Genomic DNA, 26,706 nt, shown 5'->3' on the forward strand with positions numbered 1-26,706 from the left:
ATTCCATGTTCTCAAGCTATTCAACTCTCTTTCTCCCTTTCTCTCTGCCTTTCTCTCTCTCCCCACCCGCACACACACACACACACACACAACTAAATTTTTCTCATTGACAGCCCACTACATGCAAACTTAACATCACAATCTTGACTCTTATAATAGCTTGTGATCCCCAAAAAGAATACAGTTACATGTTTGGTATGAGAAGAGAGTATAATCAAAATCCAAAAAAAGAAGATATAGAGAAGGCAACATGAAAAACAGAGAGGTTTACCTACTCTATTCCCAGTTAAGAATTGCTATGCAGAAAAACCAAGGGGTCTCTATGTTAATCATTAGAATTCACGCTGGGTATTTCTTCAATATCAATGTAAAAATTCATAGTGACACGTTTTACTCCGTGTAAAGATATTATTTCCACAAGGAGCACAGCAGAGATCCTCAGCAAATTTGCATCCAGTCTACTCTTGGCCAACATTTTAGCACACTGAATATAGTGAGGGCTAAGTGGTGAATAATCTCTTATGTAAATATTTGGTGGGGTTTTGCATTGCAACCAATAACTCCTTCAAAAATAGCCTACAGAAATCAAAGGTACTCACTCTGAAATTCTCTGATGTTTGTAGAGTGTTCATGTTTCCTTCCTAATTCCTTTGAAGATGCACTGTCAGTTCTTAATCAATAAATGAAACTAAATTTTTTTTTCAATCATCGAGTGCAACTGACCTTTTGTTTGCAATTTTCAACATTATCCCATGTGTCCTGACTGCAGCATATTATCTGTTGGATACTAACTAGTTGGTTCATAGGGTTGTTGCCATATTTAATTAGGTAAACTTAATCAACTCATTTATTTTGGTGTAAACCTGTGGCCACCCTCTGGATAATATTGTTGGTTAATGCAAAAGTATAAAGAAAGCTATCGATGAAAGAGCAGATTGCTTCACGGAAAAAAAAAGTTAGAAATGTTGTACAAAATATGTTCACTTTATAAAAATGCTTAAAACTTGTTTTAGTTTTTCATTGTTCTATAAGATGAAACCTTTTTACTTTATACATGCTACTTAATTATTAGATCACCAACTTTCCCCCAATAGTTTGCAAATTAAGAAGCATATATTCTTAATTTCTTTTTCAAAACACTGCTTTGTACTCCAGCAGGGGGAGATTTAGTAGAAGCCCCATATAAAGAAAGTGTATACAAGAAATTTTAGTAAAATTATGATGGTTGTATATTGGTAAATAAATGAAAAATCTATTCTCTTTGCCATTTTTTATCACTTACATGATATAATATGCTTGCTTGTTTGCTAAATTTAGGATTGATTATTTCTTATCACTTAATAAATATATTTACTTTTATTTAATCGAAGGTTGTTAAAGTTATTTAAACGTTTAACTAACTCTCTTTTTCTTTTTTCTCTCCCCAGAAAGGATGGCATAGTGAATCCAGTCTGTTAAATTTCCTCTTCTCAATTTTAAACTTTGTTTGCTTAAGACTGAAGCAATTATGGTGAACCTGAGGAAGGCAGTGCACTCGTTCCTGTAAGGATGTTACTACCTATTATTTTTTTAAAATAACTTTTCATAGTAGTTTGCTCAAAAATGTTAAAAAGGTTTTTATATGATTATTCAGCTATATTTGCCTCAATCTGTATAAATGACTTGCATTCCAATAGACTAATATTACTGGTGTTTTCTATTCAAAAACAATAAATGGGAAAAAAACCAATAACTTGAACTCCAATTAAACACAACCACTCATATGTTCAAACAAGTAATATCATTCAAAAATAATTCTGATACTTGTGGTTGCTTTCTGTATGGTTAAAATGTAGAAATGAGAAAGGTTCTTTCCTTTTCCTTCCTGCATGAACTAAACAGCCAAGAGAATAAATGTCTTTACAAGTCTCTGGTTTTATGAAAAATAGTTAAGGTTGCAAAAGAATGAGCGAGAAGTCAGGGAATAGGGGTTGGAGGATGTAGCTGGACAGGATGTAGCCTTGAAACAATGAACCAGTAGTTAAAGTCAATAGAACATAACATAAAAGTGATAAGGAAAGCATTGAATTCAAGCACTGAGCAATTCAAAACATGATCTAATCCAGGTATATCTTCTTTTTAACTTAGTAAAAGGTTGGGTTGCTTTCTTCTAAACCCACTCTTTGAGGAATGGGGGCATGGAAACCAAGATCCAGGGCTCTGTAAACTCTGATCAGTACAACTGAGAAGCCTTGAATCGCCTTGCTCCTGCACAATCTCCTCTGTGATTTCTATAAAAGTGCTCACTGAGGAAAAAGTTTACAGAGCAGTGTAGATATAAAGTCCATCAACACTGGATCCTCTGCAATATGCACCATTATAGCCCATCTTGGATGTCACTGTACATTGTAGTGATGATAGTCTCAAGGATACGTGGTTCCAAGAAAACTAGAGCAGACAGGAAAAGGAAAGCGTGAAGGACAGTGATAAAGAAGGGAAAAGAAGAGCCAGGTTTGGGAAAATGAAAGGACAAATGTTCCTACTCCATGTGCCTGTGCCAACTTAGTATATAGCCCTTGATCCATATACCAAATGCAGGGCTACCTTAAAGGGCACCAAATTATTCTGCTATGGAATTAAAGAATTCACACAGAATTTTTTCCATTAAGAGAAACAAGGGATCATTCATCTCTTCTAATAACGCCCATTGTCATATGCCATGCAAAAACTCAGTAGGTTTAAAAAATGTACTCAGACCTTTAAATCAAATTATAATTTTGTTTATCTACTAAGAATGTCAGATATTTTCATTCAGAACTTAGTAGCAATGAATAAGCTATTTGAATTGTTCAGATAGAAGTTGTGACTTTTGTGTACATATTTTATGAGACTTCTGTGGGCTTAAGAGCAATCAACATAAGCTTTAGAAACAAGACCTAAATTACTCCTCTTTTGTAAAAGGACTGTATGTTTTTCACTGAGCATGTAAATGTTAGAAATTAGGTTTAATTAGAATACAGCCAATTCTTGATTACAGTACTGTAGAAAATAGGATTGACTGCAGTAAAAATCATAATAATTTGCTCATAAGTAGTGCTCAATAAGAATTTATTAAATTGAATTGAATTGAAACCAGGAAACTGAAGTAAAAAATCTGTCAGGATTTTTCCCAACACCATTACTTTATTTAATAATTCACAAAAGATATATTTAAAAAAAAAAAAAAAGATATATTTAGATTCTACAAGCTTCCTCAATAGTTCAGTATTTGTCTCATGGACTCTTTAATAAAAAGTAAAACTATATTTGACCAGCAGAGGTAGGCAAGATGAATGTTTTAAGTGGTTTTCTACCCCAAAGTTCTAAGATACTCAAATCATAAAATTCATAATCGGACATAGTTTTTCATGTACTTTTGTTATATACAATTTTAGTTTGCATTCTTCTACCATTTTTACAGAAATGTGAAAGGATTTAGATGTTTTCACAATTTACTGAGAAAATCTGAAGTTGCACTGCATATCCTGTTAGGACCATATTATCTAGGCTTAAGAATAAATATATTTGTGATTCTGCAACTGACGATTGAAGATGCAGCACATTATTGTGAGCGTAAAGTCTTGTGGGACTACTTGACATGATCATCAACTAATTTAAACCAGAATTTTTTTTTTTTAATTTCAGAAGAACATGTTTTTCAACAGCTAGGCCAGAAAAGACCTTGGATTTAAAATTACTATCTGAGCCAGTTCTGCATAAATAAGTAGCTTCTTAAAATAAAACCAGGACTTAAATTCTTGACAAATTTTGAAGTACATTGAGTTAGGGTATAGCTACCACAAAATACTTTTGTTTAACTTTGAAGGCAGAAAGAAGATAAGCTCCAACATTTACTGAGGGCCTATTACGACAAAGGTATTATTTTTAGACTTTACATATATCATTTAATTTTCACAACAATAATGTGATAAAGATCATCCTCATTGTAAAGATGAGGAAACTGATCTTCTGAGAGGTTAAGTGACTGGTCAAAAAAAATCATTTAGGTCATGTAGCCAGGACATCGGCCACATGCCAAATGCAACAAATACAGTGACAGAATAATCAAAGCTGAAAGCAAATACCTTGCTTCTATTTATTTGGTCCTTTATTTCAATAATTTCTATTCGCTTTAATCACAAATTAATTATGATATAGATTTTTTGAATCACATATTATTTTAGCTTATTTTTTATGTCCCAGGAAGAAAGAATACATCCAGCATTGGAAAGAATTTAATGATTACTTCTCATTATTTGAAAAAAATTACTATGTATGTCTCCCGCCGACATGATGCTTAGGATATCAGGTAGCTTTGACTAATGAGGAAGTAGTTTTAAGCTAAATGTCTGAAGTACTAGTTTTCACCCCTTGTAGAATGAGAAAGTCAAAATATTTTCATGATTTCTTCATTATGTTAAAATACATAAAGTATATTAACAAGATATTAAGAGAAATAATTTTTAAACATGGTAGAAAATTATGATAATATTTTACTTAAGTTTAAATAAGGCCAATAATTTTTCAGGTTCAGTGTTCCAGTTTTGGTTCAGAAAGTATGGTGTGTGTATGTGTGTGTGTGTGTGTGTGTGTGTGTGTGTATAATATTATAGATACAATTATGATAATCATAATCATCTAGTGTTACTACTGCAAGTTTCTCTGATGATTGATAATAAGTTAGTCAATCTAATCACACATATATTTTCCCTGCAGAAATAATACTTTTAGCTCAAAGAACAAGTGAATGAGATAATGAAATCAAAACTTTTACACGGAGAACTCATAGACTCTGGATTTTGTAATGTCATGTGTTCCATCCCCCATGCAATTTTCTTGCATAGAGAATTGGTTAGCACATATTGTACCAGTAGAGGAAATTTTCTTCTCCATAAATGATATGAGGGTTTAACAACTAGTACATATAGTGTAGTTGTTGCTTAGTATTCATTAAATAACTATTACTGAATATAGAATACACATAAGACAGTCATTTACAGATAATTCTTGCTTTTAAGCAGGAAATATTGAATATACTTATCTTTCTTGTTTATCTTATTAAGGAAAATAAATATTAGTTTCATTAGACACTTTAGGGACTTACATTAATGTATGAAACCTGAATAAATCTCATATCACCATCAGGGGAAATTAATTTGGAATGTACAAAACATAACCACGTCTGTCTATCTTGCATTAGTCTGCCACTTGGCCTGAAATTCCTACCAGTAAAAATCTACATAAGTACCATCATGAGAGGTGTACATTTTAAATGACTTAAAGAGATTTCTTTTCCAGCATAGGAAAGCAGCAAACTCATAGGAGTTAATTATCACCACAAATCATTTTCTAACCTAGAACAACACCAGAAAACATAGGACAGAAATGGGGAGAGTGTCAGGTAGAAGGAAAATTTACAGGACAGATATTAAGAAATTATGGGCCAGCATAAAGTCACTCAGCAAGTCAAACAATACTGTGGTTTCAGATTGATTGTAGAGAGTAAAAGTCTAAAACACAGGCTTTGAATTCAACGGGACTTGAGTACGCACCCTGCCCCTGCTACTTACTGGCTGTATTTCCTTGAGAAAGTTACTTAACTTCTCTGAACCTCAGTCTCTCCTTATACATAATAGATATAAATCAGTACTGACTTCATGAGGATGTTGTATGAGATCAAATGAGATTATACATATATATTTCAGTAAGCTAAGTGCCTGACTCATATTAAGCATTCAATAAAAGTATTTGGGGGAGAGAAAGAAGAGATACTGAGGTTTAATTGAGAGTAGAAATGATGATGATGATGATGATAATGATTGTTAAAGGAAAAGCAGTTGTTTTATACAAGTAATTTATTAGGTACAAGCAATATAATATATACCTGATTATTTTTTTCTTAATTTTCAGTGTGCACCTGATTGGCCTATTGGTTTGGCAATGTGATATTTCTGTGAGCCCAGTAGCAGCCATAGTAACTGACATTTTCAATACCTCCGATGGTGGACGCTTCAAATTCCCAGACGGGGTACAAAACTGGCCAGCACTTTCAATCGTCATAATAATAATCTTGACAATAGGTGGCAACATTCTCGTTATCATGGCAGTAAGCTTGGAAAAGAAACTGCACAATGCCACCAATTATTTCTTAATGTCCCTAGCCATTGCTGATATGCTAGTGGGACTACTTGTCATGCCACTGTCTCTGCTTGCAATCCTTTATGGTAAGTACAAATTTATTAGTTTTTTGATCTCAGATCATGTTATAAATCTGTGGCAGCTATCATAAAAAATCAGAAAGTTAATTATTCTACTCATATCATTTGGAGAATAAAGAAAAAAGAAAATTGTGTGACAGAAGAAATTGGATGTATCATATTTATTAAATAAATCAGTAGCACACTCTTGAAAAAGCAAAACAAATGTTTTATAATATATTAAAATCATATATAGATACTCTATTGCTCAGTGTCATTTGTAAACAATGACAATTGCCTTCCAATATACAGAATGTGACAGTGAAAGAAACATGTCCCTACCACTATGTTCTGGGCAGTACACATACCTAGTACCAGCTTTTATACAAAGAAGATGAAAGAAGCTCATCATCTTCATTTTTTTTTAAACATCTTTATTGGAGTATAATTGCTTTACAATGGTGTGTTAGTTTCTACTGTATAACAAAGTGAATCAGCTATATGTATAATATATCCCCATATCCCCTCCCTCTTGTGTCTCTCTCCCACCCTCCCTATCCCACCCCTCTAGGTGGTCACAAAGCACAGAGCTCACAGAGCTGATCTCCCTGTGCTATGCAGCTGCTTCCCAGTAGCTATCTATTTTACATGTGGTAGTGTATATATGTCAGTGCTACTCTCACTTCATCCCAGCTTACCCTTCTCCCTCACTGTGTCCTCAAGTCCATTCACTATGTCTGTGTCTTTGTTCCTGTCCTGCCCCTAGGTTCATCAGAACCTTTTTTTTTTTTAGATTCCATATATATGTGTTAGGATACGGTATTTGTTTTTCTCTTTCTGACTTACTTCACTCTGTATGACAGACTCTAACTCCATCCACCTCACTACAAATACCTCCATTTCATTTCTTTTTATGGCTGAGTAATATTCCATTGTATATATGTGCCACATCTTCTTTATCCTTTCATCCGATGATGGACACTTAGGTTGCTTCCATGTCCTGGCTATTGTAGATAGAGCTGCAATGAACATTTTGGTACATGACTGTTTTTGAACTATGGTTTTCTCAGGGTATATGCCCAGTAGTGGGATTGCTGGATCGTATGGTACTTCTGTTTTTAGTTTCTTAAGGAACCTCCATACTGTTCTCCATAGTGGCTGTATCAATTTACATTCCCACCAACAGTGCAAGAGGGTTCCCTTTTCTCCACACCCTCTCCAGCATTTATTGTTCGCAGGTTTTTTGATGATGGCCATTCTGACTGGTGTGAGGTGATACCTCATTGTAGTTTGGATTTGCATTTCTCTAATGATTAGTGATGCTGAGCATCCTTTCATGTGTTTGTTCGCAATCTGTATATCTTCTTTGAAGAAATGTCTATTTAGGTCTTCTGCCATTTTTGGATTGGGTTGTTTGTTTTTTGATATTGAGCTGCATGAGCTGCCTGTATATTTTTGAGATTAATCCTTTGTCATTTGCTTCACTTGCAAATATTTTCTCCCATTCTGACAGTTGTCTTTTTGTCTTCTTTATGGTTTCCTTTGCTGTGCAAAAGCTTTTAGGTTTCCTTAGGTCCCATTAGTATATTTTTGTTTTTATTTCCATTTCTCTGGGAGGTGGGTCAAAACAGATCTTGCTGTGATTTATGTCATAGAGTGTTCTGCTAATGTTTTCCTCTAAGAGTTTTATAGTGTCTGTCCTTACATTTAGGTCTTTAATCCATTTTGAGTTTATTTTTGTACACAGTGTTAGGAAGTGTTCTAATTTCATTCTTTAACATGTAGCTGTCCAGTTTTCCCAGCACCACTTACTGAAGATGCTGTCTTTTCTCCATTGTATATTCTTGCCTCCTTTAACAAAGATAAGGTGGCCATATGTGCGTGGGTTTATCTCTGGGCTTTCTATCCTGTTCCATTGATCTATATTTCTGTTTTTGTGCCAGTAGCATAATGTCTTGATTACTGTAGCTTTGTAGTATAGTCTGAAGTCAGGGAGCCTGATTCCTGCAGCTCCGTTTTTCTTTCCCAAGATTGCTTTGGCTATTTGGGGTCTTTTGTGTTTCCATACAAATTGCAAAATTTTTCTTCCAGTTCTGTGAAAAATGCCATTGGTAATTTCACAGGGATTGCATTGAATCTGTAGATTGCTTTGGGTAGTATGGTCATTTTCACGATGTTCATTCTTCCCATCCAAGATCATGGTATATCTCTCCATTTGTTTGTATCATCTTTGATTTTTTCATCAGTGTCTTATACTTTTCTGCATACAGGTCTTTTGCCTCCTTAGGTAGGTTTATTCCTAGGTATTTTATTCTTTTTGTTGCAAGAGTAAATGTGAGTGTTTCCTTCATTGCTCTTTTAGATTTTTCATCATTAGTGTATAGGAATGCAAGAGATTTCCGTGCATTCATTTTGTATCCTGCTACTTTACCAAATTCATTGATTAGCTCTAGGAGTTTTCTGGTAGCATTTTAGGATTCTCTATGTATAGTATCATGTAAACTGCAAACAGTGACAGTTTTACTTCTTTTCCAATTTGGATTCCTTTTATTTCTTTTTCTTCTCTGAGTGTTGTGGCTAAAACTTCCAAAACTATGGTGAATAATAGCAGTGAGAGTGGGCAACCTTGTCTTGTTCCTGATCTTAGAGGAAATGGTTTCAGTTTTTCACCTTTGAGAGCAATGATGTTGGCTGTAGGTTTGCCATATATGGCCTTTATTATGTTAAGGTAGGTTCCCTCTGTGCCCACTTTCTGGAGAGTTTTTATCATAAATGGGTGTTGAATTTTGTCAAAAGCTTTTTCTGCATCTATTGAGATGATCATATGGTTTTTCTCCTTCAATTTGTTAATATGGTGTGTCACATTGATTGATTTGTGTATATTGAAGAATCCTTGCATTCCTGGGATAAACCCCACTTGATCATGGTGTATGATCCTTTTAATGAGCTGTTGGATTCTGTTTGCTAGTATTTTGTTGAGGATTTTTGCATCTATGTTCATCAGTGGTATTGGCCTGTAGTTTTCATTTTTTACGGCATCTTTGTCTGGTTTTGCTATCAGGGTGATGGTGGTCTCATAGAATGAGTTTGGGAGTGTTCCTTCCTCCGCAATTTTTTGGAAGAGTTTGAGAAGGATAGGTGTTCACTCTTCTCTAAATGTTTGATAGACTTCTCCTGTGAAGCCATCTGGTCCTGGGCTTTTGTTTGTTGGAAGATTTTTAACCACAGTCTCAATTTCAGTGCTTGTGATTGGTCTGTTTATATTTTCTATTTCTTCCTGGTTCAGTCTCAGAATGTTGTGCTTTTCTAAGAATTTGTCCATTTCTTCCAGGTTGTCCATTTTTTTGGCATATAGTTGCTTGTAGTAATCTCTCATGATCCTTTGTATTTCTGCAGTGTCAGTTGTTACTTCTCCTTTTTCATTTCTAACTCTATTGATTTGAGTCTTCTCCCATTTTTTCTTGATGAGTCTGGTTAATTGTTTATCAATTTTGTTCATCTTCTCAAACAACCAGCTTTTGGTTTTATTGATCTTTGCTATTGTTTCCTTCATTTCTTTTTCCTTTATTTCTGATCTGATCTTTATGATTTCTTTCCTTCTGCTAACTTTGGAGTTTTTTTGTTCTTCTTTCTCTAATTGCTTTAGGTGTAAGGTTAGGTTGTTTATTTGAGATGTTTCTTGTATCTTTAGGTAGGATTGCATTGCTATAAACTTCCCTCTGAGAACTGCTTTTGCTGCACCCCATAGGTTTTGGGTCATCGTGTTTTCATTGTCATTTGTTTCTAGGTATTTTTTGATTTCCTCTTTGATTTCTTCAGTGATCTCTTGGTTATTTAGAAGCATACTGTTTAGACTCCACGTGTTTGTATTTTTTACAGATTTTTTCCTGTAATTGATACCTAGTCTCATAGCGTTGTGGTCGGAAAAGACACTTGATACGATTTCAATTTTCTTAAATTTACCAAGGCTCGATTTGTGACCCAAGATATGATCTATCCTGGAGAATGTTCCATGAGCACTTGAGAAGAAAGTATATTCTGTTATTTTTGGATGGAATGTCCTATAAATATCAATTAAGTCTATCTTGTTTAATGTGTCATTTAAAGCTTGTGTTTCCTTATTTTCATTTTGGACAATCTGTCCATTGATGAAAGTGGGGTGTTAAAGTCCCCTACTACTATTGTGTTACTGTCGATTTCCCATTTTATGGCTGTTAGCATTGCCTTATGCATTGAGGTGCTCCTATGTTGGGTGCATAAATATTTACAATTCTTATATCTTCTTCTTGGATTGATCCCTTGATCATTATGTAGTGTCCTTCTTTGTCTCTTGTAATAGTCTTTATTTTAAAGTTTATTTTGTCTGATATAAGAATTGCTACTCCAGCCTTCTTTTTATTTCCATTTGCATGGAATATCTTTTTCCATCCCCTCACTTTCAGTCTGTATGTGTCCCTAAGTCTGAAGTGGGTCTCTTGTAGACAGCTTATATACGGGTCTTGTTTTGTATCCATTCAGCCAGTCTATGTCTTTTGATTAGAGCATTTAATCCATCTACATTTAAGGTAATTATCGATATGTATGTTCCTATTACCATTTTCTTAATTGTTTTGGGTTTGTTTTTGTAGGTCTTTTCCTTCTCTTGTGTTTCCTGCCTAGAGAAGTTCCTTTAGCATTTGTTGTAAAGCTGGTTTGGTGGTGCTGAATTCTCTTAACTTTTGCTGGTCTTTAACGATTTTAATTTCTCTGTCGAATCTGAATGAGATCCTTGGTGGGTAGAGTAATCTTGGTTGTAGGTTTTTCCCTTTCATCACTTTAACTATGTCCTGCCACTCCCTTCTGGCTTGCAGAGTTTCTGCTGAAAGTTCAGCTGTTAACCTTATGGGGATTCTCTTGTATATTATTTGTTTCTTTTCCCTTGCTGCTTTTAAAATGTTTTCTTTGTACTTAATTTCTGATAGTTTGATTAATATGTGTCTTGGCATGTTTCTCCTTGGATTTATCCTGTATGGGACTCTCTGTGCTTCCTGGACTTGATTGACTGTTTCCTTTCTCATGTTAGGGAAGTTTTCAACTATAATGTCTTCAAATATTTTCTCAGTCCCATTTTTTTTCTCTTCTTCTTCTGGGACCCCTATAATTCAAATGTTGTTGCCTTTAATATTGTCCCAGTGGTCTCTGAGACTGTCCTCAATTCTTTTCATTCTTTTTTCTTTATTCTGCTCTGCATTAGTTATTTCCCCTATTTTATCTTCCAGGTCACTTATCGGTTCTTCTGCCTCAGTTATTCTGCTATTGATTCCTTCTAGAGAATTTTTAATTTCATTTATTGTGTTGTTCATCATTGTTTGCTCTTTAGTTCTTCTAGGTCCTTGTTAAACGTTTTTTTGTATTTTCTCCATTCTATTTCCAAGATTTTGGATCATATTTACTATCATTACTCTGAATTCTTCTTCAGGTAGACTGCCTATTTCCTCTTCATTTGTTTGTCCTATTGGGTTTTTACGTTGCTCCTTCATGCTGCATATTTCTCTGTCTTCTCATTTTGTTTAAAATACTGTGTTTGGGGTCTCCTTTTGGCAGACTGCAGGTTCGTAGTTCCCATTGTTTTTGGTGTCTGCCCCCAGTGGGTGAGGTTGGTTCAGTGGCTTGTGCACGTTTCCTGGTGGAGGGGACTGGTGCCTGTGTTCTGGTGGGTTGGGCTGGATCTTGTCTTTCTGTTGGTCAGGGCCACGTCTCGTGGTGTGTTTTGGGGTGTCTGTGAACTTACTAAGGTTTTAGGCAGCCTCTCTGCTAATGGGTGTGGTTGTGTTCCTATCTTGCTAGTTGTTTGGCATGGGGCGTCCAGCACTGGAGCTTGCTGGCCATTGGGGTGAGCTGGGTCTTAGTGTTGAGATGGAGATCTCTGGGAGAGCTCTTGCCAATTGATATTATGTGGGGCTGGGACGTCTCTGGTGGTCCAATGTCCTGAACTCAGCTGTCCCACCTCAGAGGCTCAAGCCTGACACCAGGCCGAACCACCAAGACCCTGTCAGTCACACAGCTCAGAAGAAAAGGGAGAAAAAAAGAAAGAAAAATACTAATAATAAATAAATAAATAAATATTAAAATAAAATAATAATTTTAAAAAAGAGAGCAACCAAACCAATAAACAAATCCACCAATGATAACAAGCGTTGAGAACTATACTAAGATAAACATAAGAAATCAGAAGCAAATCAGTCGCAGACAGCAAACCCCAAGTCTGCAGTTGCTCCCAAAGTCCACCGCCTCAATTTTGGGATGATTCACTGTCTATTCAGGTGTTCCACAGATGCAGGGTACATCAAGTCGATTGTGGAGATTTAATCCACTGCTCCTGAGGTTGTACGGAGAAATTTCCCTTTCTCTTCTTTGTTTGCACAGCTCCTGGGGTTCAGCTTTGGTTTTGGCCCCACCTTTGCATGTAGGTCACCCTCAGCATCTGTTCTGGCCCAGACAGGACGGGGTTAAAGCAGCAGCTAATTAGGGGGCTCTGGCTCACTCATGCCGGGGGTAGGGAGGGGTACTGTAGTTATAATTGGAATGTGCGGCGGCTGAGGCTGGCATGACATTGCAACAGCTTGAGGCACACTGTGTGTTCTCCCAGGTAAGTTCTCCTTGGATCAGAGGACCCTGGCAGTGGCAGGCTGCACAGGCTCCCAGGGTGTTGTGGATAATGACCTGTGCTTCTACACAGGATTCTTGGTGGCTGCAGCAGCAGCATTAACGTTTCTTCCCCATCTCTGGGGTCCAAGCTGATACCCACGGCTTGTGCCCGTCTCTGGAACTCGTTTAGGTGGTGCTCTGCCTTCTGTGGGCAGACAGGGAAGGAATCCCCTCTCCTCACACACCCCAAAACAATGGTCTCTTGCCTCTTAGGCAGGTCCAGACTTTTTCCCGGACTCCCTCCCGGCTAGCTGTGGGGCACTAGCCCCCTTCAGGCTGTCTTCATGCAGCAAACCCCCGTCCTCTCCCTGGGATCTGACCTCCGAAACCTGAGCCTCAGCTACCAGCCCCCACCTGCCCCAGCGGGTGAGCAGACAAGCCTCTCAGGCTGGTGCATGTTGGTCAGCACCAATCCTCTGTGCAGGAATCTCTCTGCTTTGCCCTCTGCACCCCTGTTGCTGTGCTCTCCCCTCCATGGCTCCAAAGCTTCCCCACGCCCACCCCCTGTGTCTGCCAGTGAAGGGGCTTCCTAGTGTGTGGAAGCTTTTCCTCCTTCACAGCTCCCTCCCAGACGTGCAGGTCCCATCCCTATTCTTTTATCTCTGTTTTTTTCTTTTTTCTTTTGCCCTACCCAGGTACGTGGGGAGTTTCTTGCCTTTTGGGAAGTCTGAGGTCTTCTGCCAGCATTCAGTAGGTGTTCTGTAGGAGATGTTCCACATGTAGATGTATTTTTGATGTATTTTTGGGGAGGAAGGTGATCTCCTCGTCTTACTCTTCTGCTATCTTGAAGGTCCCCAAGGCTCATCATCTTTAAAAACATATTTTAAGTAATCTTCTTAAATGTTGACAAACTAAGTACTTGGCACATAATAAGCACTCAATAACAGCTATTCGTCTTCCTAGAGTCTATAATTCATGTTTTCAAAAGGAGACAGTGATAAAAATTAACTACTAATTATATAAGTCCAAGGTCATATTATCACAATAAAAATTCAAGCATTAAAAGTTTTGATATATGATTTTAGAGAGCTTTTAATTTTTCTTTTGATTTTCTGCCATATCTTTGCCCTATTCGTTTTAACCTAACTTTTGTTTCTAGCTAATATTTATTAAGAACAATCAAAACCACTTATAGTATACTGCAAAGTTTCTTTCCTAGGGAGTTGGAGAACCCCGTTTGAATTTCATTGCCGATATGCTCATCTCACAAGGGAGTGAAATAGACTCCCTTTTCCCTGGAGTGTATAATGGAATTAGACTGGAAGGACTAATACTGAAAGCGTATCTAGTTCTCAAGTCCTAAAAGAAGATTACTGCATCTAGAAAATAATCTCTCATGGAACTTACAAATTAATTATCCTGTTCTAAATACACAATGGTAATAGATTGTCTCAGTAGGCATTTTATAAATAGTGTTCTCAGGAAATATGCTTTTCTTATATTTACTGAGTTTCAATGATGCATTAATCTCAAAGTATAAGTATTTTACCTTCTCTGTGAGCATTTTGCCACACTATAGCTCCAAATTATGTAAGAAAAGGTCACTGGAATGAATGTGCTTTAGAAGGTATACTTTGTCTTGTGGTGTCTGTTTCATTTTGCCAGTTTCTCCCTTAAAAATATATGGGTGGTCAAAAAATGGCATCAGCCTAAATCCAAATATCCTAACACATCCATCACCACACCCCCAAGCAATAAAGAACAACAAAAACAAATAAAACTACACAATACCACCACCTAATTTGGAGAACGTCCAAATTCCAAATTATCTGTAAGCAGAAAATAAATAAGAGATCACAATGAGCTCTCTATTAGGCTCCCACCATGAGCTGTTGTGAAGAGGAAGGGCAGTCCAGTAAATACTAGATGAAAGAGAGAGGAGGAAAGCTAGTAGGAAGCCTAAGATTGATCTAAAATCATCATAAGAAAGAAAGTCTACCCCAAGTATGAAAATTCTGAGAAACTTCTCTGGAAGCTCATCCTTTAGAGAATTGACTTAGAAGTGTACATAGGACTCAAGAAAGCTGTGTTGGAGAGGAACTTTTTGGAGGTAGAAAAGGGTTAAAAGGGAGAGGTGACTTTTGAAAAAAAAAATGCACAGTGAAGGGAAAAAGAAACAAGAGGGGAAATTTCATCATCTTACAAGACAGAAAAATGTCAACATGTAAGAACCCATCAACCCTCCCCCCACTGCCCTCCACTGTACCCCAAAAGTCCTCCAATAAAGAAATCATACTTTGTTACATGAAGAGAAAAGGGTGCTCCAGAGCTTGGAATCTTGGAAACCACCCACAGACTGCTAGCCATGTTCATACAAATTCAAAGATGCAACCAACTTTCATCTATACCAAGCTACTATAAAAAGAAAGCAGAACATGAGAATAAAAAAAGCCATTTGATGAAAGTTCCCACAAATAAAGAATGATCAAAAAACAAGAAAGCTGTAACAAAATACTTCAAGATAAACTAAATTTTCTCAAACATTTAAAGATATATATATATAAAAAAAAAACCTTGAAGTAGAAATCTAAAAACTAAGAAAAGAAATGGATAAAAAAATTGGTCAACATAAAGCAAAAGTTGATTGAACCCAGGAGAATAAAATAGGAGAAAAAGATAAAATCATATTGGAATGAACATTAAATTAAAAGTGCCTAAAGAAGAATAGATTAATACGAAAAGTTAATAAGGGACACTAAAGAAAAACAGGGAAACAACAGAAAGAATGAAAATGAGATGAAGAAAGAAGTAAAAGAGGTCAAAAAGAAAGTGTTTGAGATGGAAGACCAGCAAATAAAAGATCCAATGTGTGTATAATGAGAATCCTTGAAAAGAAAAAAATATAATGGAACAGAATTAATATTTAGAACTATAATCCTGGAAAGTTTTCCAGAAATAAAGGAGGGTATATATGTACATATTGATAGGGCCAACCCAGTACCAAAAATTTGACCTGGAACAATCAACTTTGAGATATATCTGAGACATTAGGTTTTAAATAGAAAGAAAAATCTTCAGGCAAAAATAAGAAACAATTTACAAAAGCAAGAGAATTAGACTGGCTTCATAATTTAAAAAAATAACAAAACAAAGCAACACTGAAGCAATATTTTTATAAAAGTCAACCACTTATAGGATATTCTTTCAAAAGTAAATCTATAAAGACAGAAAACAGATCATTAGTTTCCAGGGCCTGAACATGCGATACTGACTCCAAAGGGGCATTTACTTTGGTAGTATGGAAGTGTTCTATATTTTGATTGTGGTAGTGGTTGTATATATATTTCTCAAAATTTGAAAAACTATATATTCTAGTATGTAGTTTTAAAAGGGTGAATTTTACTGTACGTAAGTTATACCTGAAATTTAAAAAAGAAAAATACTCAAATAAAGTTTCAAACTAAGACTTTGTATCCAGACAAGTTGGCCATCAAGGCTGTAAAAAGTTTAATATTTTTTAAACCCAGAGAATTCTGAACCCATAGGTCCTTCTTAAGAAACTGAATAATGGATAAGATTCATCTAACAAAGGGATGATTGGAAACTTTTCCTCAAAAAGATGGATCATGAGTGTTTAATATATTTAATTTTAGAGCTAAGACAGAAATAAAGGTGGTATAAGGGCGTAAGAATACTGTCATATCTTATATGATATATATTATTTGTTATATACTCTAACAACTTAGAAGCAATGCAACTAAAAATTGGGAAGAAAAGAGAAAGGGAAAGAGAAAGAAGAAAGTAGACTAAATTCATTGATTTTTCTATAAACAAAAGACGGGTGTTAATTTATATGACTCCAAAAAATGGCAAACCAGAAAAACTAGATTTCATAAGAAAACAGAGGTCTAAGAGTATTAAACAGGATATAAAGAAAACATGATATAAACATGATATAAGGTTAACCACTAGAACAAAAAAGACAAACCTATCTAAAACTAAAAGAAATGCAATTAATAGAAGAGTTAAAAAAAAAAAAAAAAGAGTCAAGTAGAGGAATAAACACAATAAAATAAAACAATGCTCTCAACATTATACCATGATACAATGACAGAGTTGAAAACAAACATACCAGTAATAGCAATACACTTGTATGAACCTAACTTACCATTAAAAATAAAAGATTTTCAAGTTGGCTTACAACAAGTTACCCAACTATACTCTCTATATTTAGAGGAACTCATAACCCAGTGAATCATAATGGTTAAAATAAAGGGATGGGCAAAGGTATACTAAGCAAATAGAAACACTAAGAAAACAGAAATTGTGATGTTGATATCTGACAAAGTAAATTTTAAATGAAAAATTAAAAAACCAGTAGAGTAAAAAAAAAAAAAAAAAATGATGCTTTTTTTTTCCCAAAAGGGATGCTTATTTAAGATAAAAAGCTGCAATTAACAAGTATATAGCAGTTAAGAATATCTATGCCCCCAATAACACAGCAATGCTCTTTTAAAAGCAAAAACTAAAGAACATGGAAGGATACATTTACGGATACATTCTACTAATGGGAGACTTTAACATATCACACTCAGTACAAAAAAATTGGACATGTAGGTCTTATGGATGTATATTAAACTTTATACGCTTATCATAGAAAGTATATGTTCTTCACAAGTTCATGGAACACTCACAAAAATTATCCATTAGGCCACAAAGAAAATATTAGAAAAGTAAAACTATTATGAAAAATACTTTCTGATAAGAACACAATAACACTAGAAAGTATTAACAACAAAAGTTTAAAGACCATCTGATCTTGAAGTTATAACAAATTTTAAACAACTGTTGGTCAAAAGGACAAATGCAAACTGAAATTACAGACTACTTTAGAAATATGATAGAATACACACTACATATCAAAATCTATAGAATACACTTAAGCAATGATCAAAGGAAAATTCATAGCCCTCATCACCTTTATAAGTAAAAATGAAGGTATACAAATGAATTAAATTCCTAGAAAGCAACCTTGAAAAAGAAGTGCAAAGTAACTCTAAAGAAAGCACAAAGAAACAAACTAAAGATAAAAGCAGAAATTAATTAGGTAGAGAATAGAAAAACAATATACCTAATTAATAAATTAAAATCCTGTTTTTTTAAAAAGCAACTTTTAAACAAAATAAAAACACTAGCTAACTGAAACAAGGAAAAAGGAAGAAACATAAATATTCAAAATAAGAAATAACAAGGAAAATAACCATTGAAGCAAAGTAAATTTTTAAAATTAGATTACTTTGTAGGTTTATATGCAAATCAATTGAGAACATTAAAAAAAACCAGGTAGTTTCCCAGGGAAAATCAGGTTAGCAAAATTGACCTCATTAGATATAGAAAGAAAGAGAAATTTCAGTAGAAGAAATAAAGTTATCAAGGACCTACCACGCAAAAAAATCATCAGATACAGATAGTTTCACTGGGGAATTCTTTAAAACGTTTGAAGACCAGATGGTTGTAATATTCCATAAATTGTTTAAGACCATTGAAAAATTTTTTAAAACTCTTCCTAATTCTTATACGAAGCAAGCATAGGTTTAACACATAAACCAAATAAAGACAAAGCACAAAGAAGGAATATCATAGACTAACATCACTTATGACAAAAATTCTTTATAAACAATTGGCAAACAGAATCCAATGTCATATTAAAAAATATTATACGATGAACTGGGATTAATTCCAGTAACACTATGTTGGCCCAATATTAGGGAATCCCTTAATAAAACATATTAATATATAATATCAACATTATTAATAATTAATATTTATTAATAGTTAAAGCTAAAAATATTATCAATATTGATACAATTATAATATTAACACAGCATTATATTTATAACATTAAAATATAATTTTTAAAGTATGTGATTTAGCTCTAAAGATGTTGAGTGAAAAAGCCTTTATCCTAAACATTCTAGAAAAGCTAGAGTTAATGGAAATAAACATGTGATAAATAGAATCTTTCTGATTTCTTTGAATTGGTTAACAAATAGTAGAAGATAATCTTCTCATGTACCTAACATATCTCCAAAATTTGAATACCTAGAGTTCATTCTCAAAATGAAACAATTTTCTTATTTGTGTAAAGGTGGTACCACATTCCTAGATACATGATGTATTAAGCTCTAGGACATTGGTACTTAGTGTTCACCAAAACCAGATGTCATTATCTTGCAGCTCTTTATCTGACTTCTGCCTGCAGGTGAGTTTTGTTTTACCCTAACCAATGATTTTTAAACTTTGTAAATTGAATATCTTTTATTCAATTGTGTATGGGTTCCAACTTTGCTGTGTTTCTACTACTCCCCATTTTCTTACACCTCGCTGCCTTACTCACTGATTATAAACCTGCTTGGTCCCTAAAAGCATTTAAGTTTGTGACAGGACTCACAGCTTGTGGGCACAAAAGAAACAACCTTGATATCAATACCCTAAATTCACTGGCTTGTTCTCCCCATGTGCTAACAAAGTTACTCCAATCCCCTAGAAAGATACACACCTTCCCTCCAAATACTTCTAGAAGTCCCCAGGAGCTATCTCACATGTGATCATGAATAAATCAATTTGCATCACTCACTGTTGCAACCGTTCTGGGCTTTCATCGAGCACGTATGTATCCACCATCACCTGCCACCATTCACTATATCTGCTGATAATCCATCATCTCTCACTGGTCATCCATCATCGCCCACTGGGCATCCATCATCATTTGCTGGGCATCTGCTGAGTACCGCCCTGTCTGTTGGGAATCCACAATCTCCCACCAGGCATTGTGGTCTCTGCTGATGCTCTGCCATTTCACCACCCGTGCCTTCCATGAGAATGCTGCTTTACCTGTCTTGGGTGCTGTCATCTTGTATAGCCAAACCTACAAACCCTCAAGATACCACATGGTGCTGCATTTGCTTCAGTATTTATTTTATTTAGTGTTCCTTGCAAAAATTAGGACTATGTAGCATGCTTTGTTATCTAAACATGGAAAAAGCAATGCTTGTCCTTGCCCTCTTCATAAAATCCCTTTGTAAAACAACTCTTTTTTTTTTTTTTTTCTTTTTTACTTACTGTAGTTTACTCAGGGCTTACATTCTATAGGGCTGATCTAGAGTATATTTGCTGATGCCTTAATTTCTGTCCTCAGGCATCCACATAAAAACTTCTCCCTGAAAGTCTAAGCAGTGACCTTGTCAATCTTGTAACCCAGCATTTATCCCTGTATCTGGTATTTTTTAATGAATAAATGAAGGCTTCTTTCCCTCTTGCAAATCAATTCATGAGGTTAGATACTTGGGATAGCCCAGCCCCACACATCTACAACTGTGAATCTTTACTTTTTGGTTTAAATGTCTACTCCCAATATCCCCTGTCCCAATCCACATAGTCATTTCACTACAGGCTCTTTATCCTGGGGCGAAAATTTTCTTTACCAAGTAAATTTTAATTCCAAGTGTAAAAGGGAAGAATGGCATTCAGTATATTTACAGAAAATTACAGTGACATATATTAAAGAACACAGTCCAGAGGTCCTGATTGTTGTTCTTACCTCTAGAGTCTGCTATCTCTAGTAATTCTTTGTACTTTCTTTTTTCCTCCTTAGAACAACTTTTGCAGATTAATTACTTCTTTTATTCTCCAACAAATTCATAATGTAGTTTTAGTTAACATTCCAGTTCTACTTGCAAAAATCATTTCACTACAGGCAGATAGGCAGCACTAAGCTCACTGATAACTAACACCTGAGCGCTGGCTCAGTGTTGGACCCTATTCTAAGTGCTATACATTTACTATCCCCATTTAACAGGTAGGGAAATCAAAGCACCAAGAATTTAAGCACTACCAATGATCTATTGCCAAGTTGGGAGAAATCCCCCTACATTTTCTACATTAACAGGAAACTCTCTTCTATCTTCTCAAGTTGGGTTTGGATTTCCTGGTAGAGTACCCATTGCTGATGTTCTGAAGATTCACTTCATTTTATCCTTTACTTCTATTTGGCTAATCCCAAACACAATTCCTGATATAAGTATTTTTTGAGTTTGGAAAATCTCATTTTTTTTTCATGGAAACGTTCACTGGTTTTATATCATGTTATGATGCACCAATTCCTAGAAAGCTAAATTCTCAGCTCTTATTTCCAAAGACTCTTTCCCCTAAGCCGGTATGTGTAATCCAAGAGCCTTTTAACTTGATGATGTTAAAGAAGATGATGATAACAATAACTATAATAGCTAACTTTAATTGAGCACTGTATGGGAAGGAAAACTTGTCTGGGGTCCTGCAAATTAAATTGACAAAAGACAGTTTAACAGGAGAAAGGGTTTATTACTTATGCATACTGAGTTCTTCACAGAAAAGAAGTGAAAACCCAAAGAAGCAGTTAGACCCCAGGGGTGTATGTATCATTTTAACAAAGAGCAATAAATTGTGGAGAAGTGGCAAGACAAAGGAAAAGCAGTTTGGGCTTCTAGGGGTGGTAAATTGTGGGAAGGTAAATATATGTGGAAAACTAATGGAAGATAAGGGTAACGTTAGGTTTGTTATGAAGCCTCAATCTTGTGTAGTATGGGGTGATAAGTGTGTCTCCAGTGGTTGAGTCATTCTCCTCTTCCTGGTACAGGTGGGGATGTGGACACCTTCACAAAGGGAAATTTATAACCTGACTTTAGGCAGAAACGGGGAGGGTCAGGAGCTTTTCCTATATTGGCTGTTTCTCATTTGCCTTCAGCTCAAAATAATCCTTATGCCAAAGTGGCATATTTGAAGGATGGTATAGGTAGAACTTTACATTTTCCCCACTTTACAGGTGAGGAAAACTAAAGCACACAATCTACCTGATTTTAGGGCCACGAAAGGCTATCCATTCTCACTTAGATCAATGACATTAAGGGCCCCATTCCCCCTGCTACTCAGACTGATATTTTTGCCACTCATCCATGGAAATGTGGAACTTGCTATATCTTCCTGAAAAACCAAGTGCTGATTCTTGCTTCTGTCTTGACACAGCTTTAGACACACAGAGTACCATAACTAAGAAAATAATCTCTTGTATATCCAGGAGTAATTTCTCTAAGCCCTACAATGATAACAATAGTTCACAGTTCTTTTACACATATCAGTGCTATACACCATCTTAGCTGATAGACACTCTTTTAGAAACATAGCTTTGCTCAAAGTAATTTCTTTTCAGTACATTTTAGACTCTATTAACATCCCCTTCAGACACAGAGTTTGAAGGCCCAGGTTTCAATGCCTTTGTTTCCATGTGATTAGAAAATAGAATTAAGGGGGTGTGGGGGAGGGGCATAATATATCTTCAAATAGTTGAAGGCTCTTCATGGCTCCAAAAGGTAAAACCAAAATAAATGGTAAAAGATACAGAAAGAAGCAGATTAGGGTTCATTAAAATGTTCTTTATCAATGAAAAGTTCTATCTTTCAAAGAGAGGAACCACTCCATTACCAGAGGTTATATAAGGAACTACTGCTTTGAATAGGAAGTTGCACTAGATACTTCCTGTGTTTCCTCCTATGTTTTCAGATTGTATCATTAAGTTTCCTACTGATGTCACTTTGAACAAGTTACTTGGAGTCTGAAATTACCATTACAGAAGTAGAAGGAATGACAGGGAGATGAAAAGAAGAATTACTATTTCATACAACAGGGTTACATTTCACAGGTGCTTTTAAGAGACCCTGGATGAAAAACCTACTCATTAATTATATATTATTTCAACAACTCAGAAGACATTTTATCTCTTGTTGCCATCTAAGTGAACATAAAAGAAAATTTGCTTAGAATAAATGGACTGTATATCCAAAACCCTCACTCTTAAACATTATGAGATGAATAAGAATAGCCTACTTAGCCTTTATCTCAAAGGGCAGTAATTCAATCTTGAAAGCTGTCTTTCATATGCTAAATAGAATCGCTTACAATGATGAATCTGAATTGTTCTCATTTATATCTATGTATTCCTAACACAGTGCCTGAACTGTGTAGTATCCGGGTTCTTGGACTAATTGTTAGAAGTTGATTTCTTTTTTTTCCTCCTTAGTCAAATTAAATTTCTATATTCTGCAAGTGCTAAAATTTGTTTCATGTTCCAAGTAAAAGATATCAGAAATCTAAAATCTTTGCACTCTAATTTTTCTGCATTCAAAATATAGCAAATGCAAGCTACTCACCCATCATTCACATAACACTAAGTTTCAAAAATACACTTCATAAATTGTTTTTCCATGACTTGATGCCATCGTTTCTTTTTAATAAGAATATCACCAAGACAGTCAAGGTTAAATGAGATTTTTTTCTAGTGTGGATCTTCTCACTGAGAAATATTTCATAAAATAGGTAGTGAAAGCAGAATTTTAATTACCAGCCTATGTATCTTTATTTTTATTCTTTAATTACATGGCAAGAGATATTTGAGGGTCTTTATGGAAGTGTGTACAATTTCAAGTGAGCCCAAACCATTGTAGATTATTTATCACTGTTTACTATGTAATTATAAGATCAAAGCTACTGTGGATTTTTAACTCTATTCAGAATGAAGCAGGAAAGGAAGTATTCTGAATTAGTAGGTACACATGAGATAACTACATCAGGACACCTTCTGTAGAGCAAAAGTATTCCTTATTCTAGATCAAGATCATTTTGGAGCCCAAAAGAATTCACTAGCTGATAAAAAAAAAAAAAAAGTTTCTCCTCAAAATTATGTAGCAAAAACCTTGAAGGGGAACTAAAGGAAAGGCATTTAATATTTATTAGGCACTTATTCATTTTTCTATTTTATTTTAACCCCATCTTATATACTCTCAGCTTAAAATTTCCATATTTGTAGGCAGAAAGGACTTTTCTGGGTTTCCTATTTTAGGAACAAGTACAGAAGAGGAAGCTAAATATGTGCTATTGGACTAATAGGTGAAGCTAACTTTCATGTATTTCATTTCAAATGGAAAATATACTCAAAACAGAGCACAGATAAATAATGAAAAGTAAAATCCTTATGTTCTTTGAAGTATTTCTCGTGATGGGAGAGAATGAAGTCTCTAATTTTCAATTCCTCAAAAACCTAGGATTATAATCTCTGTATATACATGAATTTCACCAGTGGGTGGCATATAAACCATTGTAATCAACCAGGGTGTTCTCTAAGAGGGAAATTGGAGTAAAAAATAAAGATAATTATTTCAAAGATTTGAATTATATTTTGCTTAGTTACCAATAAAAAGGAAACAGTTTAATAGAAAAATTATACAAAAACTGAACATGAATATAAGTTAATCATATACATATTTGAATTTTGATAGTTTTATGTCCTTAGCTCCAATTCTGCCTAAGAAATACTGTGTTTTAACTATATCTTTTTGATCAAATGACTCCAATAATGTCATATTAATATTGGGACTATGAGCAAATCAGTGGATATCTCTAAGAATTAGATTCTCCTTTATGAATGATTAGTTTTTATTGTGTACCTATCATGCTAAGTATTTTAACCTATACTACCTCACTTAGCATATACTTTACAGGTACTTATGACTATTAAAGACTGAAAGTGAAATTATTTAGTGGACTGTAAGCCTCTACACGATTTTAAGATATTTTTAGTATTACGTTAAACCAAGCCTCTATCTAAATTTAAATATAATGTGCATATGAAAATATAAACTATGTATTTCCACATCTACCAAAACAAATGTTCTGGAAGTATTTTCTTGGCTTAAATATAATATAATATAAAATATAATATAAATTTTCTGTTTAATTATAATGAAGTAAGTAAGCTTCTTGTAGTTTAATTAGAGTAGGAAAATTAAAGGACCAGTTAGCCAAAACTTACTTCATTAAAAAATACATGGCAATTTTTGAAGACCAATATTTCATAAATAATTTTTTAGCATGTAATACTATGACAAATTACTCAATTAACTTTTACCATGGCTTATTCACCTAAAAGTTTAATTTTAGGTTAGTCACAATATTATTTGACACATGATTAGTGAACTCTAATTAAATTAGTTATATAAATGACTGAACAAAAGAGGGGAAATATAGTGAGAGGATCTGACTGTATTTAATTCCGATGTAAAATATTGCAACACTGTAATTAAGAACTACCCTAATTTTACTGTGAAACAAACAAAAAATGAGTAAAAATATGACACTTGTAGCCCTACCTGATGTTCTCTTAGAATTTGTTTTTCAGACGTGTTAGGATTACTTGAAAAAAAAAAAAGACAATTTAAACAGTACACAAAGGTGATAGTAGAAAAAATAAAAGAATACAGAAAGTAGAAGTGGTAGGTAGACTCACGTTGCTTTCTTACCTATTGCTTTTTTTAATTCATGCCTAATAGGGCAGAGCTATGGCCTAAGGAAATTATTATATGCTAACAAAACAACAACACAAATAAGACCAATAATAGTGATAGCTATGTCTATATTGGGGCCCAGCTATATGCCAAGCACTTTACTCAAATCTTATGATTTAACCTAAAAATATTACATAATGTAGGTGTTACAATTCATCTTTTACAGATGAGGAAATCTAGGTTCAGGTTGAACAACAGGAAAGTACTGATTCAACCTCAAAGTTTATGCTCTTTTCAGTCTGCTTTGCTGTGTCACACAAATAATAGTAGTTTCTCAGATTTAATATTCCTACTTATATTATTCACTAAAACATCAAAACAGTCTTTTGTTACAGGTATCATTATCTATACTTAAAGCTGGGGAGAAAAATAATGAATATGTAGTGATTTCAAAACAGTATGCTAATAAGTAAAAATTATACAAGTGGTTTAATCATTCTTTCCCTTAAAGAAGAAGCCAACCCCCTCACATATACCACATAAGGAATGACACATATGGAAAAAAATCCAGGTCATTATTTTTCTGCTCAATTTCTTACCACTATGACAATATTTTTCTGGATTTTGAAAGACCAACTACTGCTAGTCACAAAAGATTCTTAATTATCTTTTACCCTTGTCAACTAAATGGAAATGATAGAGATATTTTCTATTGTATCATTTAAATTACTTTGTTGAATTTTTCTACTGTTTTTTGAATTTTCTTAGAGGTTGCTCCAGGTCTTATAATATGCATCTCTTTATTTTCATTCCTCTTAAAAAATTGAGATATAATTCATAAGCCATAAAATTCACCTTTTTAAAGTATACAATTCAGTGGTTTTTCAGTATATTCACAAAATTGGGCATTCATCATTATCTAATTCCAGAATATTTTCATCACCTCAAAAAGATGCCCTATACAAATTAGCAGTCACTCCCTATAATATGCATTTTAGCTCAAAGCAATCTTGTTAAGATTAATATTGAATTTCAATAGTATATAGAAACTTTGTGCCAATATACTTCCATTCCTTCCCCCTTCTCTGTGCTATTATTGTCATACATATTGCATCTTACACATTATAACACATCAAAATAGTTTTGTAGTTATTGTTTTATGTAGTTGTCTTTTATATAATTTTTCATGTCTTTCACATTTAGGAGAAAAGTGTTTTAATTCATATGAATTCAAGTTACCATCTAGCCTTTCAATTCACCTGGAGGATTCACTTTAATAGGTATTGTAGGTCAAATATGCTGATGACAAATTCAATTTCTGTTTATCTAGAAATGTCTTTATTTTTCCTTCATATTTGAAGGATAGTTTTACTGGATATAGAATTCTTGGTTGACAGTCTTTTTCTGTCAACACTTTGAATATGTCATCCCAATGCCTTCTGGACTTGTTGGTTTCCAATGAGAAGTCAGCTGTTTATCTTTTTTGGGTCATT

The 26,706-nt window shown here is 34.5% G+C and overlaps 1 protein-coding gene across 1 annotated transcript in view; it reads left to right on the forward strand.

Annotated features, from left to right (window-relative positions):
* The first annotated feature begins 1,507 nt into the window (after nucleotides 1-1,507).
* HTR2C (5-hydroxytryptamine receptor 2C) overlaps nucleotides 1,508-26,706 on the forward strand; it is a 114,069-nt gene continuing 88,870 nt past the window's right edge. Inside the window, exons 1-2 of the mRNA XM_068533486.1 lie at nucleotides 1,508-1,542; nucleotides 5,929-6,242. Of these exons, the coding sequence (XP_068389587.1) occupies nucleotides 1,508-1,542; nucleotides 5,929-6,242 (349 nt within the window). The remainder of the gene's footprint in view (nucleotides 1,543-5,928; nucleotides 6,243-26,706) is intronic.

Source organism: Eschrichtius robustus, chromosome X (assembly GCF_028021215.1).
Source record: "Eschrichtius robustus isolate mEscRob2 chromosome X, mEscRob2.pri, whole genome shotgun sequence".
Lineage (NCBI taxonomy): Eukaryota > Metazoa > Chordata > Mammalia > Artiodactyla > Eschrichtiidae > Eschrichtius > Eschrichtius robustus.